Here is a 21,814-nt window from a genome sequence, read left to right as displayed (position 1 = left end):
TTAAAATGAAACCCTTTGGGGGGCTTAAAGAAATCACTGCCTTTGGGTGGGGTCCAGGGCTGCTCTACCTCTAACCCAGGATGCTCTGATGAGTGAAAATATAGAATCTCGATGTCAGTCTCTGCCCAAATGTATGGGTAGGGTAGCTCTCCACAGAGCTGTCCTTTCTACACTGAAGGAGGGAAGGGCTTACTTAGTTAAGTAACTGTTCTGATTGAGTCTAAATCTTGTGTGGTTGCTGGAAGCACAAATAGTCAGATTACCTGGTCCTTCACCACTTACTGGCTCTCTGATTCTGTTCAAACTACTCTGTTCCCTTTCACCTGTACCCTTTCATTATCTATGAGATTAATATAATAGTATTCATTACTCTGAAGTGTTTTTAAAAGGATAAAGTGAGATTGTGACTATAAATATTTTGCATAAAACTAGCATAATGCAAGCGTTCAGTTAAATGTTAGCAGTAATTGGTGATGATGATAATTTGAATACTCCATGGAGCCAGGATAATCTGAAAACATTCTAAATGTATAATAAGGGGATTGGTTAAATAAACGTTGGCACATTTTTCAGAAAAAAGTAACTAAAAAATAACTAAAACCTCCACTGGGACAGGTGAAGAGCTGCAATGAAACTGAGTTTCACTGCATCTAGAATATATACTTTCAATGGTGATATATTCTGTTGTACATTTTAAGGGGCTTTGAATTTCTAGCTTGTACAGGATTCTTTACATGGCATCACCCAGCAACTGCTCCACTGCTTCAGCCTCTGAATTCCTCCTCACCTGCTTCCCTAACTACCAGAGTTGGCAGCACTGGCTGTCCCTGCCCCTCAGCCTCCTCTTCCTCCTGGCCATGGGGGCCAACACCACCCTTCTGATCACCATTCGACTAGAGGCATCTCTGCATGAGCCCATGTACTACCTGCTCAGCCTCCTCTCCCTGCTGGACATTGTGCTCTGCCTCTCTGTCATCCCCAAGGTCCTGGTCATATTCTGGTTTGACCTCAGGTCCATCAGCTTCTCTGCCTGCTTCCTCCAAATGTTTATCATGAATTGCTTCCTTGCCATGGAGTCCTGCACATTCATGGTCATGGCCTATGATCGCTATGTGGCCATTTGTCACCCACTACGATACCCATCCATCATCACTGATCAATTTGTGGCTAGAGCTACCATGTTTGTTGTGGCCCGGAATGCCCTGTTTTCCCTTCCTGTTCCAATCCTGTCTTCTCGACTCAGGTACTGTGCAAAGAACATCATCAAGAACTGCATCTGCAGTAACCTTTCTGTGTCCAAACTCTCCTGTGATGACATCACCTTCAATCAGCTCTACCAGCTTGTGACAGCCTGGACTGTACTGGGCTCTGACCTCATCCTTATTGTTCTCTCCTACTCCTTCATCCTGAAAGCTGTGCTAAGGATCAAGGCTGAGGGTGCCGCAGCCAAGGCCCTGAGCACGTGTGGCTCTCACTTCATCCTCATCCTCTTCTTCAGCACAGTCCTGCTGGTTCTGGTCATCACCAACCTGGCCAGGAAGAGAATCCCCCCGGATGTCCCCATCCTGCTCAACATCCTGCACCACCTGATCCCCCCAGCTCTGAACCCCATTGTTTATGGTGTGAGAACCAAGGAGATCAAGCAGGGAATCCTAAAACTACTGAGGGGTTTATAATAGGTAGAAAAGATCAGGTCCATCTTTGGCATTGTTAAAAAAGTGTAGAGTTATTTTATGTTGGACAGCAAATTTCACTTTTAATCTTGGAGTAACTTCTAATTCTCCTTTTTCATAATATCTCAGACAACAATGGAAACATTCCTCTGAATATCTTTGTCTCCTCTTGCTTCAAAGGAAGCCTCCCTTTCCTGGATTTTCTGGTTACCTAGGAAATATCCTAGACCAAATTCTTAACCAAGAACTTGCCAAGCTTTAGCAAAATGGGTTGGAAATGGGAGTGTTTGGCCACTAAGGAAACAAATTTTATACAACCAATTTAAAAAGATCCTTCTGTCTCCTGTATTGCAAAGGCAATAGATGCCTCTTGTTTCTCTTGATTGAGTCATGGCTTTTGTGTTGTGAATTGTTTCTTGAGCTGAAGTATAACTTAGGTTCTTGGAGTTGAGTGTTTGACCCTTGGACGTCCCTGACTCTTCCCCGGCATGTATGGCAGACATGACACCTTCTGGCTCCCAGAAAACTCCCAGATCCTGCTAAGATTCTCTGTCTGTAGAAACTCTCTGGGTACAGCATTTCTTATTTTTTTATTTTTATTAGGATGTTCTTTCTTCATTTCTTTATTGTTTGTTTTTGTCTGTAAAGGATATTCACAACTGTATAGTTTTTCTGGGGGTGGGACTGGCAAAGCCATTGTATTTGATGTTATATATTCTTTTCTTCATTATCTTAATCTTTATGACTTTAAAGTCTACTTTGTTCCATTTCATTGGCCTACAAGGACCTTAGAACTTCAGATCAAATTTCAGATAACATCCCTATTCCACTCTGACTTGTTTTCTGGATAAAAATCAACTGTTCTATTCATTCCCTTGATTGTCCTATTTGCTTCAGCCTCCATCCCAAGCTGTGTCTGGTGTTGCTGTCAACAGTGTGTCAGGTATGGAAGCTCTAGGATTGAATTTTCACAGATAAGTGTGTTTGACTATTTTCAATCTCTTTCATAATGATGCCACACATGAACCCAATATTTCCAAGAAATATTTTGCAGTAGCAACCTATATGAGGAAGACAGTTAAGTGTTTCAAGTTTAGCATTTTCCAAATATCATCTGATTGATTTTCCAGTGGGACTATCCTACCTTTTTTCATATTGAAGTTTATGTTTGCTGAAGGAGTTTTATTGAAATTTAGTATTTTGCAGTATTTTTCCTTTTGTGTATCCTTTTATTTTTACTAGTTTTATTGAATATAATCACATGTACCATTGTTTTAGTTTAAGGTACACAACATAATGATTTAATATATGTGTATATTGCAAAATGATTATCACAATACCTCTTTGGCATCCATCACCTCACGTACTTATACTATGGTGTGTGTGTGTGTGTGTGTGTGTGTGTGTGTGTGTGTGTGTGTGATGGAAACATTTTTGTTCTTCAGGATGTCTCTCTTTGGTATCCTGAGACACCTGGTCCTGCTCTACATTTGAGAGGGTTAAATGTCACTGCATGTGTGTGTTTTTGAAGTGCTTGGCTTTGAAAAAGTCTTCTTTAGGATCTGTTATATCACATTTTATAACATTGAAATGTGGGGTTTCATTAGGGTATGAAGGGACTGATCTGGCTGAGCTCTTTGTCTTTTTCTTTCATCCCCTGTAATCTCTTCTTCTTATAAAGATACTATAAATTGAATACCTACTATGTGCCAGACACTTTAATACATTCTTATTTTATTTCTACATTTGCTCTGAGAGGTTGTTATCTTGGCCCTAGATGAAGAAACTGAAGCTAAGAGAAACAAAATGACTGCCCAGGTCACAGCAATTGGGCCAAGATAAATCCATGCCACTGGGGTTCCTGAAGCCTGAACACTTTACCCAAAAGTGCTGGTCTCAACCTTGGCAACAACATAACCTACTGAGTTACAAAAAACCCTTGAGTTACATCCCAAGCTTCTTACATCCCCAGCAAGCTTGGTATTTGGCACTTAGTAGACACATTATAAACATTCATTTGCTGCTCAGTAGTTTCTAGTGGGTAGGAAGCAACCTATAATGACTGAGTAATAGAACAATTATACACTTATAAACAAGTCCCAATATGGTTGTTGAAAGAAGATATGTCCTTGCTTCATGTAGTACTACAACACTGTAATAAAATCATTTACTAATTTTATTATGTATTTAGTTCAGATAGTTTAAATTTTATTAAACAATAATAGACATGACATGTTAAAGTATACAATAAAATGTGAGTGAGCACCACAATAAGTGTAGTTAACATCCCTCACCTCACATAGCTACAATTTTCTTTCTTGTGATGACAACTTTTAAGATCTAATCTCTTAGCAAGTTTCAAATACACAAAACGGTATTGTTAGTTATAGTTACATATATAACTATATATACATTACATACCCTGAATGTATTAATCATATAACTGGAAGTTTGTACATTTTGACCACTTTTCCATCACCCTTACCTCTGGCAACAACATATCTGTTTTTGGTTTCTACAAGTTTGGATTTTTTAGATTCCACATATAAGTGATCATACAGTATTTGTTTCCTCTGTGTAACTTAGTTTGCATAGCATAATACCATGTAGGCCCATCAGTGTTGTTTGGAAATGGCAGGATGTCTTTCTTTCTCACAGCTGGATAATATTCCATTGCATATCCATAGCACATAATTTTTATCCATTTGTCTGTTGAAGGAGAATTTGGCTGGTTCTATGTCTTGGCTATTGTGAATAATGCAGTATGGGAGAACAAATATATGTCTCATCAATATTTTGTTTTCATTTCCTTTGGATATATACCCAGAAGTGAAATTCCTTGATCATACATTAGTTTTATTTTTAATGTTTGAGGAATATTCTTATTTTTTTCATAGTGGCTGAACCAATATATATTTCTATTACACCAACAGTGCAAGAGGGTTTCCTTTTATTAGGTATACAATATAGTGATTCAACAATTTTATACCTTACAATGTGATCACCTCACTGATTCTGGTAATAATCTGTCACCATGAAAATTTATCACAATATCATTGACTATGATTTGTTATTCCTCTGTGATTAATAATATTGAACATTTTCACGTGCACCTGTTGGCAAGTTGTATTCTTTGCTAAAATGTCTACTCAAATTCTTTGGCTATTTTTAATTGGATTCTTTGCTATTGTATTGTATAATATCTTTATATAATTGGGATATTAATGTCTTATCAGATATAAGATTTGCAAACATTTTCCCAATATGTTGCCTTTTCATTTTATTAATAATTTTCTTTGCTATGCAGAAGCTTTTTAGTTTTATGTACTCCCACTTATTATTGCTTTTGTTGTCTCTGCTTTTGGTGTAAAATCTAAAAATATCATTACCTAAACCAGTAATAGCTTACTTCCTATGTTTTCTTCAAGGAGTTTTATAGCTTCCGGTCTTATGTTCAAGTTGTTAATCCATTTTGTTTTGGTGTCCATGTACGTTGTAAGACAGGGGTCCAGTTTAATTGTTTTGCATGTTGCTGTGTAGTTTTCCCATAATTATTTATTGAAAAGACTGTATAAAATCTATATTATATAGAAGATGGATAGATAAATAGAGGAAGACTTTGATGGAATTAGAGTTTTTCCCAAAATCCTGATTGCCGTTTTAGGAGACCTTGAAGCAGAAAACTAAACTAAAGCATGCCTCTACTTCTGACCTACAGAATTAAGTTTCCAATTTAAAAAATTAAAAAATGAAACAAGCACCATTAACAACTCTGGAAGAAATTAGAAGGAATAACACAAATACAAGCAGAGAACAATAAAATAAAAGGATACGTATAACAGAAAAAAACAACAAAGTCACAAGTTGTTTTGATTGTCCTGGCTGGTGTAGATCAGTGGATTGAGCCCTGGCCTGTGAACCAAAAGATTTCTAGTTCGATTCCCAGTAAGGGCACATGCCTGGGTTGTAGGTCAGGTCTCCAGTTGGGGACACATGAGGGGCAAACACACTCTGATGTTTCTTTCCCTTTCTTTCTCCTACCCCTCCCCTCCCCTCCAAATCAATCAATCAATTAATAAATCTATCAATAAATATATAATTTTTTTTTAAAGTTGCTTTTAAAAATAAGAATAAAAGAGATAAATATTTAGGAGAAATAAAAATACCCAAGTTGAAATTATCTATAACTTTTTAAAAACTATCAAAATCAAAGATATTTTAAAAGATGATAAAACTATACTTTGAACTATTATGATAATTAATTTGTCAATTGTATAATATAAGTATTTCTTGGCAAAAAAATTTCCAAAAATGGCAAAAGACAAACAGTAAAAATCTGCACTGTTATATATCTGTTAAAGATGATGAAATCATAATGAAACACTTTTTCACAAAGAAAACTTTTAGCTTAGGTACCTTAATGATAAAATCTTCCAGAACTAAAGAAGATAAACTCTTTTAGAGAATAGAAATGAAGACTTGACTTGGGGTGGTGAATGCGTGATACAGTGACAGATGATGTGTTGTTGAATTGTGTACTTGAGGCCTGTATATTTTGTTAACCACTGTCACCTCAGTTAATTCAGTAAAAAGAAAAAAAATTTAAAAAGGGAATATTTTCTCATTCATTTTTTTAGGTTATCATAATCTGGCATCAAACACTGACAAAAATATTAGAAGGAAAGAAAATTTCAAGCCAACATATCTTATGAACATGGATATAAATTCTAGATAAAGTATTTAAAATTAAGTACAAAAGCAGCAAAAATTAATACATTATGAAAAAGTGAGGCCTATTCTGGGAATGTTACTTTAACATTTGATAATTGACCTACACTTAATTCACCTCATTAACATTAACATAAATAACAAGAGAAGAAATACAGATATATAAAAATACAAAAACAAAGAAGAAACACAAATTTGTCAATAGATTTGGGAAAATCATGCAACAAAATTCACCATATATGGCAATAAAAATAAACTCAGAAATTTAGAAAGAGAATGGAACTGCCTTATCCATTAGAGGTTGTCTTCCCAAAGTCTACAGCCAAAATAATTCTCAGTGTTGAAATAGTAAATACTGAGAAAAAAGCAAAAATGCATTTGATTGCAAAGGAAGAAATAAATGTCATTGTTTTCAAATAACTTCATTCTGTGGGTGGAAAATCCAAAAGCAACAATAAATAAAATATTAAAGTTTATAAGTAAATTTAGTAAGATTGCTATGTAGAAACTCAAACACAAAAATCACTTGCATGTTTATATTCTAGAAACAAAAAAATAAAAACTAAAATCCATAAGTCAATACAATTTACTATTGCATCAAAAATAGTAAATACCTGGGAATAAAGATATCCAAATTGTCTATATTTAAACTAGATGAGCACACATTGATGAGAAAAATTAAGAAAGACTTAAATTGAGAGGTATATCATGTTTATTGACTGGAAGATTCAGCAATGTAATGGCATTAATTCTTTCCAAATTGATATATGAATTCGATGCAATTCCAATAAAAACATCAACAAATATTTTTGTGGAAATTGACAAGCTGATTTTCAAATGCCTATGGTAATTCAAAGAATCTAAAAAACAAACAAGACATACTACTGCACACTTCAAGAATTTTTATAAAACTGTGTAATTAAGATAATGTGGTATTGGCAAATAGACCAACTGATCAGAATGGGGAGTACAAGAAAAGACACATAGTTATATTGTGATCTGCTTTATGGCAAATGTGAAATCACAAGGGATTTCTTTTTTATATATGGTGCCGCAGCAAAAATTAGATTTTTCTATAAAATCAGATTTTGAAGGCCTTTCTCCAGTATCTGCATTCTTCTCAGTATGATGATTGTGTGTCAACTTGACTGGTCCACAGGATATTTGGTTAAATACTATTTCTGGGTGTTTATGTGAGGATATTTATTAAAGAGATTAGTATTTGAATTAGTAGACTGAATTAAAGCAGATTGTTCTCCCCAGTGTGTGTTGGCATGCATCATAATTCATTGAGGATTCCAACAGAACAAAAAGGTGGAGGAAAGGAGGATTATCTCTCTCTCTCCCTCTCTCTGTGTGTCTCTCCCTCCTCTCTCTCACTTGGTGTCTCTCTCTCTCACCTCTCTTTCTGCCTCTCTGTCTTTCTCTCTCTCTCCCCCTTACCTCTCTCTCTTTCTGCCTACCTGAGGAACTGGGACATCTGTCTCCACCTACCCTAAGACTAGGACTTATACCACCACCGCACTGGTTCTCAAGCCCTCAAACTTTAACTGGGAATCTCACCACTGCCTTTCTGAATACCATTAACAGTAGCATTAGGCTAGGACTTACCAAAGACGTTTAAGCCATGACATTGTAGGAAACTGCCTAACTAGCAGCCTCTGCCTACTATTATTATCATAGTTTGTAGCAGAAATGTTGATGTTAAATCTGTATAAATAACCAATGAATAAAGAAGGATAGTCAGAAGCATTCATTAGTAAAAGTACTGGGTTAAGAATTCAATAGACTTATGGGGGGGCAGGGCTGGGAATATAAGACAGAAAACTGTACTTGAACAAGAATTCAATAAAAATAAAAATTAAAAAAAAGAATTCAATAGACTTGGATTTCCGCTTCTTCTCTGGCACTGATCTGCTGTGACCTAATCATGTCTCTTGATCTTTCTAGGTCTCATTTCCTATTAAATAAAATAGTAAGTAGTCTCTATTCTTGATATCCCAGAGTCCCTTGTTGGAACTTGTAAAAATTATGGAATAATTTTAAAAAGTGAGAACTTGTCTCTCCTTATTCCATTCTGACCACTATGGGTCATTGCTCCCATGAAGTGACCTCATCTAACAGCGTCTGGGGCAGTACAAAGTCCACATACAATGCAGAAGTATGATTGGACTACTGACCTGAACTAACACTAGGGAAAGAATCAGCTTTAGTGTGGCAACTCATTGTTTTCCATCCTTCAGGCCCTTGGGGTCCCGAAGGCAGATGGAAATGAATCTGGGAAGTATGAACCATCACTATAAATTCTTACTCACTGTAAAGTATCATTTCACAAAGCCCAAAGGTTTTATCACCCAAACAGATGACTCTTCTAGAATATGAATGAGCTACTAAAAGATTTTGTAAATTGGTTCCCTATTAAATAATGGAGTCCAGATTGAAACTAAAGGCAAAGAAATCAGTGCAGGGGAAAAGATAATGGAAAGAATAAGATGACTTAGAAGTGTTAGTCATAAAGTCCTTGGAAAAAAGGAATGGAACAAAGGAAGCAATTCCTAATTAATCTTCAGAATAGAGGGAGAAAGTGATATGGAGCATCTAACTTTCATGAAAACAACGTGTGATTTTGTTATACTCTATAGCCAGTGACCAGTGATCTGTCTCTCTCTGTTTCTACCTTTCACACATACAGAAACCACATATACAATTCAAACTGAGTTGAATTACCAACCATATTCCTATCTGTTTCTTATTATCAGTGGTGGACCATAAAATATTGATTAGAAGAACAATAAATAAGAATATTTATGACTAATTTTTGTTTTATAGTTTTTCCTCTTCATTCTTCTGTCCATATATACCATGATGGTGATATTTATCAAACATATTATACAGGGATGAGTCCCAAATATTTATATGCAGCCATGATCCTCCCCGATTTCAGGCATACATATCTAATTGTCTATTTGACATGTCCACTGGATAGTAATTTCTTTTGGTAAGTATATCAGAGTGGAGTTGTTGAATAATAGTGATGACGTATTTTTCACTTTCCAAGAAATATGCCAAAAGAGTTTTCCAAAGTAGTTATACATTTCACAAACCAACTACCAGTGTATGAAAGTTTCAGTTATTCCACATCTTCTTTATTATAATTTCATTTATTTTCTCTTTAGCAGTTTGAGGAGAATAAAAGGGATTCATTTTGGGATATTAATTCTCATTTCCCTGCTCATTTGCTATTGACCACTTGTCTTTCTTCTATAAAAAGTGTCTGTTCATCTTTTTTCCTTTTTAATTGTTTCATTTGTATTCTTATTGTGGAGCTTTAATTCTATTTAACTTTATTTTCATGACACATTATCTGTATTCATTTAATTATTTTGGCAAGCTTATTGTCTTTCTTGCTAATTCAGAATGTAAGAGTTATGGGGGGAAAAGACGTTTATCATCACCATGTATCTGAGGTATTCCCACATCTAACACCAGCTATAACGTAAATAATAAATATTAAATAACTAAACCCTTGAAACTTTTATGTCTCAGAAAGTCTTAGAGAACCCAGGACACCCAGACTTTACATTAGAATAACATTATGTTCTCTTAAGAACTAAATCTTAACTGTTTAATTAAATGGATTTCTTGCTATCCTAACTTAAGAATATGCTGCAAACTTATTTTAATAGTCAATTATAATTTATTTAATTTATTATTTAATATTTTAATTACAAAATCTTATTTATCAGACCCTGAATACTTGCACTTTTATGTTTAAAGGCCATAATAAAACCTGTAGAAAAACATCTTTTCAATTTTGTTTACTCTGTTCTTCCCAAATGTGTTTAACCTCCAGAACCCTCAATTTTAGTATCATTCATTAAGATCTTCTACCACTTGAGAGCTTTTCTGATGCATTAATGATTTCCATTTATGAGACTTTGCCAAATGTCACTTAGCCCAGACTGAGTAATCTAAATAGAAATGAGTGACAGAGTGAGGTCAGTAAGACTGTAATTTCTAAGGAGCAGAGGAGAATACATTAAGAGAAAAACCCCATTAGTTACCAAGTGCGTGTTCCAGGGGCTGTAACATGGAGGGAATGCTTGGAAACAGCAGGGTGTGTTGACAGATATCATCAAACTTAGGAGTGAAACTTAGGGATATCATCAATCTCTAGAGCTTTTTACACAATTGATTTGTACAAAGTCGTCAACACTGTAAGGCTCAGGACAAGTAGCTCTGCTGCTGTATGCCAAATGCCATGTCAATTGTTGGATACTGGTCATCTTGGTTGAGTTCCATGTCTGTGAAGCATTAGCATGCTTCAAGCCAATCTAAAAGGGCTCATCTTGGCTATCATCTCAAAATTCTGGGTAACTGAAAGCTGGGTCTCTGTACAAAATCACCAATTTTGCTAGCAGAATATTTTCATCAAGGGCATCTCTGATGTTTGTTGGGCATTTATTTGTATAAGAGTAAGAGTCTTAACAATTCCATTTTAGAATATAGCCAGGCAAGCAGAATCCACATCAGCGTATCTGCACAAAATGGGATGTCTCATTAGCACTGTTTAGTGTACTCTCAATACAGTTATGGGCTAATGTGTAATCTATTGTTTTCATTCCTTTTTTTATATGACTAAACAACCCTTCTCCATCTGTGTGACTTCCTTTTGTTATTTTATTAGCTAGGTATAATTAAGTAACACTCAAATCCTTCTTCCCTGAGGGTTTTGATACCCTTTTTAAGTGTCTTTAGATATGTCTGTTCTAATCATGGCACTTATCAAATATTTGTCATTCAGATGACAACATCCTTCCCCTTTTCAGATGTTGTACTTGGGTGAAAGTAGCACCAGCATAAGAGATTACAAGTTAATTATGGGCATCTTTCATACTGAAAGTGAAAAAATAAGAGCAACTACCATTATTTTTAGGTGGCAAATAAACTGAAAAAAAAGGAAGTGAAATGAACAGACTTGCCATGGACAATCATTAACAGTTGTTTTAACAGTCAAAATTGGAATTTTTATTTGATTGTGTTAACAATCAAACTAGATGTTCTGAGTCCCAGCATAACTAAATTTTAGTTTAACATACAAAACAAAACATTTAAACCCATAAAAATTAGATCTTCTCTGAAGTCAATTGCTTTTAGGAGTATGTATGTCAACAAGAAGTAAACTCCTGCTTCTGATATAGAAACATGGGGAGAGATAAGCTCCTGAGAAACAAATCCCCATCTATGGTGGCTGGAGAGCAGGAAAAATAAGAAGTTTGATACTGTTGTTATCTTGTGTCCTGCTTATTTACATGACACTTTGGGACTGAGTTTGACTTCTCAGATTTTGTATTGGACAGACAATTGAACTTCTGAGGCATGATCTAAGAAGAGAAACAACCATAATTTCCATCTAAGGACATCGATCTCAAGGAAAAACAAGACATTGAGATCAAAGGAAGGATTTGGAAGGTGTCACAATAGTTTTCTTTGTACCGTATAGGAACAATATAGTTGGGCTCTTGTACAAACCCAATGTTTAGTGCTTCCTTTGATCTCAGCCTGTAATGGTAACTTATAGAAGAAAGACATATAACAGATTTGTTAGACAGAATAATGCCAACCCTAAAGTATGTTCATGCCTTAGTCCCGTTGAATACTCAAACTGCTTAATTATTTTGTTTTAACTACTCAATTTTTATAATGAATTTTAACATTGTTGGATATAAATATAAAGCATATAAGAGCATCAATATGTAGAGAACCTATGATTCCCCATATTGCACAGTAATGAGTTTTGTTTTTTTTTGCCTAAACACATTTGATTTTGTTTTCTCTGTGACAGGCTCTTTTCTCTACATCTTGCTTCTTAAGTGACCTGAGAAAGCTTTGAGAATGCAGAGAGATTCATTCACTGTTGTGGTATTTATGTCAATGTAGCTTTCCAGAAATTGTAAATGTTTTTAGCATGGAAAAAAATAAAATATGATATTGTCTTAATGACAACAGGCATCTTGTTATTGCTACAGTCATGTGCATGAGATTTTTGGTGTTTTATAAATCCACTGGTGTTCGAAAATTGGGCTTCAGTGAAAAAAGAGCTTAACTCCCATTCTGCCTGCTGAGAATTTGTGGTTGATTCAATATGAACTTCATATCTACTCATTACAGAACGGATTCCAATAACTTCTTCACTTGTCAATTAAAATAAACAAATAAAACTCTCTCCTACCATGTCCCATATCTCAGTGAACAACACCAATATTCACTTATTTGCAAAAACCAAATCCTGGAAATTAAAAATGACTCAATATTCTCTTTTATCCCCCAAATCACATTAAGCAGTGTTCTCTGCCAATTTATTTTACATACCATTGCCCCGCCATCTCCATCACCACTTATTTAGGTCAGGTTAGCAGTATTTCTCTCAGCTTACTGCAGACTCTGATCTGCTCCTTCAATCCACTCTCCACTGCAATATCACAGAAGCTCTTCTAAAGTATAACTAAAATTACATCCTCACTGGGACTATAATAGACCATCAAATTTGGGCTGTACCTTGGACAGAAAAACAAAATGTCAAGAATCTGTTGAGTTCTGTATTTGGAAGTTTTTAAACTTTTTATCATTTTTCCCTCCAGGATCTTCTGCTGAGTGTTAAGTTGGAAGATTGATGCCAGGTGTCTCTGTACCTGAAAAAATAACACAAATGGAATTGGAGGCTTGAACTGAATAAAAAAAATGTCCAGCAGCCATGAATATAGCCCATCACAGCACAACCCAGTTCCATCCTTCCTTCTTTGTCCTTTCAGGGATTTCAGGCCTGGAAAATTTTCATACATGGATTTGTCGTTCCTTTTGTGTTGGATATCTGATTGCCTAGGGAACATTATTATCCTGTTTATAATTCAGGCTAAGCCTAGTCTCCATCAACCCATGTTTTACTTCTTGGCTCTGTTGGCCTGCACTGACATAAGCCTGTCCACTACCAGTATCCTCAAGATGCTGGGCATGTTCTGGTTCAATTTAAGGGAAATTCTTTTTGGTACCTGTCTTGCACAAATGTTTACAATTCAACTGTGCACCAGCCTGGAGTCCAGAGTACTGATGATAATGGCCATAGACTGCTACATTGCTATATGCAGACCCCTGTGATATACCATGATCCTCACCAACAAGGTGGTAGCCATGCTTGGTATTGTCATGACAGAGAGATATTTAATTTTCATCATCTTTTCTGTGTTTCTCCTCTTCCTGTTGTCATTCTGTGGTGCCTGAATCATTCTTCACACTTCCTGTGAGCATGTGGGCATTATTCTTTCCTGTGCCTGTACCAGGGCCAATAACTTGTTTGGCATGGTTGCTTTTCCTGTGGAATTCATTGACTTGATTGTAATTGGTGTCCCTTCTGTGAAGATACTCTACACAGTGCTCCATTTACCATCATGGGGTGCCCGATTTGAGACTCTCAACATCTGTGGCTCCCATGTCTCTGTCATGCTCATCTTCCACACCCCAGCATTTTTTTTCTGACCCACCGCTTTGGTCATATCATCCTTGGCTGTATTTATATATTTCTGGCCAATCTGTATATGGTTGTTCCACCTGCACTCAATCCTATTGTATACAGAGTTAGGACAAAGTGGATCCAGGAGCAAGTCCTACTGATTCTCAACCTTAAAGGTGTTTGATCCTCAGCTTCCCCAGTCATGATGATATGTATGATATATACATATAGATATGTATATAATATGCATATTATACATAATACAATATGTATGTAATATAATATATAATATAATGTATATAGTATATACATATCTCTATATATGTGTGTGTGCATATATATATCATATATGTATGTGTTTGCATTTGGATTCAGCTACGAGGAGAAACTAAGGCCCAGTGCAATGCTTGAATTCTAAACACTCAAACACTATTGCATTAAATGGGTCCATTAGCTCTACTGACTTTCTGAATCAACTTGAAAAAGGTTTACAGGAGACATCAATTATCATCTTTCTGCCCTCATCACATGTCCTAGTCACTGCCTCATTATACATATGTGTTGTGTATCTGTGATTCAACCTTGGTTTCCACAACTGACTAAACTCGCCAAGGTTGCCACAGGTTGGCTTGTTTTAATAGGATTGGCTGGATTTTTCAATTTTGATATGGCCATTTGAAATCTGAAATCTAAGAGAATGAATGAGTTCATTAATCATGATAAAAAGTTTAATAGAAGCTTTAGTGCCAGAAGACTTGTCATGTGCACGTGATATTTATGTACAAAAAAATGCTCCATTGAGGGCACTAATGGGTTTCTGTGCAACATTCTAAAGGGAAATAACTAAAAAGGTAACATCATTCCCTTAGTGAGTATGTCTCACCTTAATATTACTCCTTTAGGTCTGGCCTCTAGTGCTCCTGGGGTACTCCCTACTGATCCACATACATCAATAGACACAGAGTCAGATTTTTGAATCAAAAGATACCATGATACTGTCTCAGATATCTTTCTAGCATATATGGTAGGGATTTCATGTAATGTAACTTGCTTCTGGCACCATTATTAAAATGGCCACTGGATCAAATCAGGAAGGAATTGTGGTAGTAGAGAGATCCAAGCGATAATCAAAATGATTTGAAAGATATTGCCACAACTTCTGTCCATCCTTGTTTGAAAACTGTTTCTCAAGCCTTTTACCCCCCGACACTTCAGCCCTGCCACAGCCACAAGTCCAGCATGCCTCACAGCCAGAGGGTGCATCGTCTTCCTACTGCACACTCCCCGGTGTTGGCAGTAGAAATATGTTGGCGTGTGATCAAAGTGCAGAAGGGCCAGGAACAGGGCATGGACCTCATCTGCTGCTGCCTACCCCCGTGCTGGCCAGATCTTCTCATTCTCTATGTATGTTAGTTCTGTCCTGTCACTAGTTGTTCAAGATGTGGCCTGCCATAGTTTCTGAGGAAAGATTTGAGAGAGAAAGATACTTCTTACCACTGCACTTTGTCCAGAAATTATAATAATGCTCTTTCCTTCCCTCCTTTATCACCCATTCTAGGTTCCATTCACGGGCAATCAGGGCTTTTAGAAGTCTTTACTTCCATCTGCCTCCTCTTCCCTTAACCATTAAGGTCTGCCTGTGCCAAATGCCAGAGGGGAATTTATGTGCTTTCTCTTCAGACTCTTTGTCTCTGATGTTCAAGTCTTGCTAATTTCTTTATGCCAAGTTAATGGCCTGATACACTGTTCAGAACTCTTTCTCCATCTTTGTGGTTTGCCCATAATTAAGGCTATAATGTGGAAACTGCATTTTTTAGCTTTCTCGTGGCGAGCTGATTCATTCATTATCGGGACCCAGATTTTTCCTCCCCATTTGTTGGGTCACAGGAAGCCTCCCTGGGCCATAAATCTGAGGCGAGGAGAAGGTTTTCACGCAAGTAAAATAAGCAAAATGAAGTCTGGGAAAATCAGTTAGGTAACCCTAGGCAGTGCCCCAAACACTATTCTCTGGATGGAATGGGTTGCTGCTGTACTTGTACAACTGTATTGCTTCCGGCTCTAGACAATTGGAGCTGTGGTGGCTAGTTCTCTGCGTCATTCTCGGCTACAGACTTTATGGGTTTATTCTGGAACTCATATTATGACTTGCCAGTGATTCCCTGCCCCCGGTTTCTTTATCACTCATACCAGCAGCACCACTGGATCTACCACATCCTATAGTCTGAGAAGTGGGTTACTTGAACCTCAGCCTAAATTTGCTACAGAATTCTCCCTTGCTCTTGGACCCATTCAAAACGGTCAGCCTTCAATGTCACCAGATAAATAAATCACACATTAGATAAAGATTCTCAAGGATGTTTATATGTTATCTGTAAAATCCAGAATGGTTTCTTTCTTAGTAGTAGGGGGTGCAAGTTATAGTAATTTGTCTCTTGACATGGGAGTGATGTCTGAACATTTTCCCCACCACTGGAAATGCAAAAACATCCCTAATTTGGCAAACTCCTGAATCTTTGTGATATTTATCTTCCACCCTGCCATGTGCATGTGCCTTATCAGAGAATCCAGGGTACTTGACATTTCCTGGTTAATGCATCTGATTATATGCTAGCATCCATGTACTGGATCAGTGTGGTAGGAAGTGTCAAAATGATCCAGGTTGTTTCAGTGTGTATGGTAACAAAGAGCAAAAAAGTAAATGTAGCCAATGAAAAGCTTCTGTATGCCAGTGGCTGTCTACTCTAGTTGCCTGGAAACTGTTTTCTTGATAGGGATCAACAGAAAAGAACACATTAGTGAGAACAATGTTCCCATAGTAAATGCTAGACACCTTGTTTGTTTTAGTAAAGATGTCCCACCTGGCACAGCAGTTGTTATTGGGGCTACAATATTTTTGACCTAGTAAATGAATGTGTAACCAAAAACAATAAAATAGAACCCAATGTATTGTTTGAAAATCGCTACAGACATTAATACCATTAGGAATACGACACAGCAAAAGGCATGTATTATGTAGTCGGCAATTAGACATAAACAATCACCTTGGATTTTTACATTAACAGTATCACAAGAATAGGACTTCTTGAAAATATTTCATTCAAGTAGAACTATTGGTCATAAACATTAAAAAATTAGGGAGTTGATCTGAGTGTTTTATTGTAACTATAAACTATCAGTATAGAAGTGTATATAATTGGTTTTATGTATATTTTTATCAATATATTTCTGGAAAATATGCCCTGGCTGGTGTAGCTCAGTGGATTGAGCGCGGGCCTTTGAACCACACGATCGAGGCTCGATTCCCAGTCAGGGCACATGTCTAGGTTGCAGGCCAGTTCCCGGTTCCTGGTGGGGGACGCACGAGAGGCAACCATACATTGATATTTCTCTCTCTCTCTCTCTCTCCTTCCCTTCCCCTCTAAGATAAATAAATAAAAATATTAAAATATATATATATATTTCTGGAAAATCAGAACTTGGTACTCGTTGATATTTTGTCTAGACCCTCTTGCCCTAGAGCTTTGCTCTTACATGAGTAATCAATAATAATTAATACTTTTATTTCCTAACTATCACACTCTACTCATTCAGCTGGTACAGGGTGATTAACTCTGAGACTGCCCCTATGCCTTCAGGGGCAATACTGACTGCTCAGGGGTCACAGAATGGGAAAAGCTGAGAGGAAAGATTTCTCCCTCAGGGATTAGAAAATGCTTGGCTCTGGAGTCTCTGGTCCCCTCAGGGCCAATGAGGCGGTCTTTCCCCAAGGCAGCTGAAGCTCAAGCATAATCTATTTTTTTCTGAAAGCCAGAATGTCACATTAAGACAGCACAGGAGCCCTTCCTGGCAGAGATCTTTCTTCACCCAGTAAGTTTGGCTCCACCAGAAGAGGAAGGCACGAATCTACTGCTATGATGTTGGACATCCTGGCTAGAGCAGGGATTGGGGTGGGACTGAAGCTGGGCTTGCAACTGGAAAAGCTGTAGGGTTGAAGTTGAGCTAGAAGGGCAAGTGAGGGAGAGAAATGGCACAGCACCAGATGGAGATGACTGTGCCAAAGCTGAGCCTGGGCTTCTTGCTCTGGGAGAAGTTAGATCTAGATGGAGGTCCAAGGATCAGTAGCAGAGTATCATGGGAGGGATTTTTTGAAGAGCCTTCATGAAAATGTTATGGAAACATGAGGCAGAATGCAGACTGGGAAGGAAAAGAGGATTCCTAGTCATACCCCCTTGATCATCATTACTTAGAAATCTTCACTAGTCTGCCTTTTACTACCTTCATTTCCTAAAGGTGCCTGATTCCCTTTCTGCTCTTTCCTTTACTTCCCTTGTGTCCCTTGTCACCTTTATTTATGTTTAAGCTCTCATTTTTAAAAAGATTTTATTTACTTATCTTTAGAGGGGAAGGGAGAGAAATATCAATGTATGGTTGCCTCTGGTGTGTCCCCTGCTGAGAACTGGCCTGCAACCCAGGCATGTGCCCCGACTGGAAATCAAACCACAGTCCTTTGGTTCTCAGGCCCACTCTCAATCCACTGAGCTACACCAGCCAGGGCTCAACTCTCCTGCTTTGATTTAAGTTTTCTCATTTTCCATCTTCTCTCCACCATCCATTTTCTGGGCATGCATGCTTCTGTCCTCTCCACTCTTTCCATGCTCTCTCTCAGTTTATCATCCATCTATTAGATCTAGATTCACTCTACTATGCGCAGCTTCCTCCAGACTAACAAAGATCTCCAAGGGAAGCAAGCTTAGGACACTGATTTCCACTCATACATTTCTGTGCTCACTACATCATTTCTCATTTCCCACCCCTCTCTCACCTCCTATTGAACAGGTTTGACATCAGACCCAATAATGTTTCATGATTAACACAAATTCCTATCACGTTCCCTATACTCTTAATTTAGTACTCAAAAAGGTTATTGAGAAACGTCTACGCACAGATGTGGCTCCTGTAGACACCAAAAGCAGCGACCTTACAGGCTGGATCACTGAGAAGGATTGCTTGAGCAATAGCACCTTAGAGAGAATTTTTTCCCCAACAAGGCTCTCTGCAGATTAATTGGAACAATAAAATGGGCAGTGACATCTTATTAAGCTGGATAAAGAAACCTAAAAATTGAGAAAAGAGGGCAGAATGATATAAATACAGGGAGTTAGAAGAAGAAGCATGAGGGCACACTGTGAGAGCAAAGATACTCGTCAAAAAAGAGGCCGAGAACCCTATGGCTATCGTGTAATTCTTATCCTGGAATTCAGTACCAGTGTCCTCGCACACATGGATTTTCTGATTGTAATAGTGGTACTGATCTTTGTGCTCTTCTCGTTGTCTTTGATGTTTGAGGTCAGACCGTAAAATTAAGGTTTACACACTTAGATATATCTAGGTATGCATTTATTTTTATTTATTTCACTGAGATTTATTGGAATTCTTAATTTAGTTATCGATGTATTTTCTCTTCTGAAAAGTTCCTAAGTCTCTACCCCATTCTCTCTGCCCTTCAATCTGGAACTCTGACCGTATGTAAGTAAGACATTTGCATTCTTGCCTCTATTTTTGTTATACTTTTTTCATTATTTTACATTTTGAAAATTTCTCTCCATCTTCATTCTAAGTAAATTCTTCTGACCTCTCTCTGACAGCTGACTTTCTCTTTAGTAACCTCTAATGGTTGTTAAATTTAAATGAGTTCTTATTGTTGTTATTTCTCAAATATATCTGTCTTTTAAAAAATCTCATTTGTTACTCTTTATAGCTTCCAGTGCCCTAAGCAAAATATTAATTCTTGACTTCAGCAAAACAAAAATAGAGTGGCTTTGTCTAATTAGAGTCCAATGTCCTTACTCTTAACTACACTTTTATATTTTCTATGTATCCACAGGAGCATCATTGTTAAAAATTTTCCAGTTCTATCTTTTATTTCACCTTCTTGTGGCTAATAAACTTTTATTTCTTAAAATTTTAGTTATTATATTTTTATTTTTAAGAGATATGACTGATTCTTCTTATTCTTATCTGTTGGTTATATTTTCTCATTTATTCATTTTAATTGTTTTATTGTTGTTCAACTACAGTTGTCTGAATTTACCCCTACCACTCTCCCCCACCCCAAGAATCCCCACCTTCCTCCTCTGATTCTATACCCCTTTGATATTGTCCATGAGTTCTTTATAGTTATTCCTGAAAAGCCTTCCTCCCTTTCCTCCCATTATCCCCTCCCACCTTCCCTCTGGTGTTACTTATATTCTCAAGCTTGTCTTTCACTTCTTATAACCCAGTAAGGAAATTTGCTCAATGTATTTTATTAATAACTTCAATATCTCAAGTTTTTGTAAATTGAATTCTGTTTTCATTTTTATGGGCCTTTACTCATAATTTTTTCTTTTTTTTTTTTTACTGAGAGTAACTCTATTTCTTCAGAAGTCTATGTGTTGAAGTTTTCTGAGAACTGAGAGAAAAGTTGGTTCCTCAAAAAAGGATTGGGGCTTATTTCTTTTAGCTATGTTTCATCTTATATTTTCTGCGGCCACTATGGCTTAGGATAAATTTAAATGCCTCTTTGATAAAATAATAATATAAACAACAAAAATAAATATGGAACAGAATTTTCAACTAATATACAAAAATTTTAAAATTGTGTCAATTTTTGACAAGGCATTTCAATGGGGAAAGAGTAGTCTTTTCAAGAAATTATACTTGGGTTACTGGATACCCACATGTAAATGAATGAAATGGATTTTTACCCTTTTGTTATGGATCAGAGGTGTAAATACTAACAGCCAAATCAATAAAATTCTTAGAAAAAAATATGTAGAAGTAAATCTCTGTGACCTTGACTGAGAACAAAAGTCAATTCCTCTTTGAAACAAGCAGTTGGTGTAAACTCAGGCTGCAAAGTTGTATAAGGACCAGATTGTGGTTCAGGTTTTACAGGAAAGATGTTACTCCTATGTAACAAATTTGGAAGGAGTCAGTTTCCTTTGAATTCACATGGGGATGAGGGATGAAGATGAAAGAGTGGATTTATTTCTAGCACCTTTATTCATGATGTAGTGCTATAAAGTCCCATCTAAGTGGGAGATCACCTAATAGATTTGCCACCTCCGTAAGCCTGGATTTTATTTTCTGTCCCTGAGCTCTAGTAAGCAATAAAAACTGGGGCTTAATTGGGGAGGGGAGGGGATAATGGGGGAAAGGGGTACAGGCTTCACAGGAACAATTNGGATGAGGGATGAAGATGAAAGAGTGGATTTATTTCTAGCACCTTTATTCATGATGTAGTGCTATAAAGTCCCATCTAAGTGGGAGATCACCTAATAGATTTGCCACCTCCGTAAGCCTGGATTTTATTTTCTGTCCCTGAGCTCTAGTAAGCAATAAAAACTGGGGCTTAATTGGGGAGGGGAGGGGATAATGGGGGAAAGCGGTACAGGCTTCATAGGAACAATTGTAAAGGACACGTGGACAATAACAAGGAGGGGTAGAAACAGGGGAAGGAGGTTGGGAGGGCTGGAGTGGTGGGGAGGACTTGGGGGAGAAGGCAGAAAACTGTACTTGAACAACAGTAAAAAATGTTAGAAAATAAAATAAAATTGAGGACCAATCACAAAATAACAAACCAAACCAAAACAAAATTTGGTGCTTAAGTTCATATAATGCTACAAATGCCCTCAGGTTGAAAGCCAACATCAATGTTTGATTTTAATGTCTGGATTTCATTCTATCCTTAGCCTGATAATCCTTTCTTTTAGCCTGTTTGTGGATGCATTCAAGGCATTCAGACATACATATACATATAGCAATAGGTAAGGCTATTAGTATAAATAGAGACATAGAAAACCATAGATATGATTGTTATTCATTTTCATCAGGAACTTCGCTCTATATACCCAATCCATCATGC

The 21,814-nt window shown here is 36.9% G+C and overlaps 1 protein-coding gene and 1 pseudogene across 1 annotated transcript; both read left to right on the top strand.

Moving 5' to 3' along the window:
- The first annotated feature begins 734 nt into the window (after positions 1-734).
- LOC118990826 (olfactory receptor 56A4-like) lies at positions 735-1,676 on the top strand. The gene has a single exon (XM_037051618.1). The coding sequence runs from the start codon at positions 735-737 to the stop codon at positions 1,674-1,676; it is 942 nt and encodes a 313-aa protein (XP_036907513.1).
- Positions 1,677-13,155: 11,479 nt separating this feature from the next.
- On the top strand, positions 13,156-14,092 carry LOC118990850 (olfactory receptor 52E5-like; annotated as a pseudogene).
- The last annotated feature ends 7,722 nt before the right edge of the window (positions 14,093-21,814 follow it).

Source organism: Sturnira hondurensis, unplaced genomic scaffold (genome assembly GCF_014824575.4).
Source record: "Sturnira hondurensis isolate 20B ecotype Veracruz unplaced genomic scaffold, ASM1482457v3 Scaffold0007378, whole genome shotgun sequence".
Classification (NCBI taxonomy): Eukaryota; Metazoa; Chordata; class Mammalia; order Chiroptera; family Phyllostomidae; genus Sturnira; species Sturnira hondurensis.
The sequence above is the reverse complement of the archived record's forward strand: the minus strand, read 5'-3'. Positions and strand labels throughout refer to the sequence as shown.

Excerpts from the sequence above, each read along its gene's own strand:
- LOC118990826 (XM_037051618.1), top strand. The coding sequence starts at position 735 with ATGGCATCACCCAGCAACTGCTCCACTGCTTCAGCCTCTGAATTCCTC.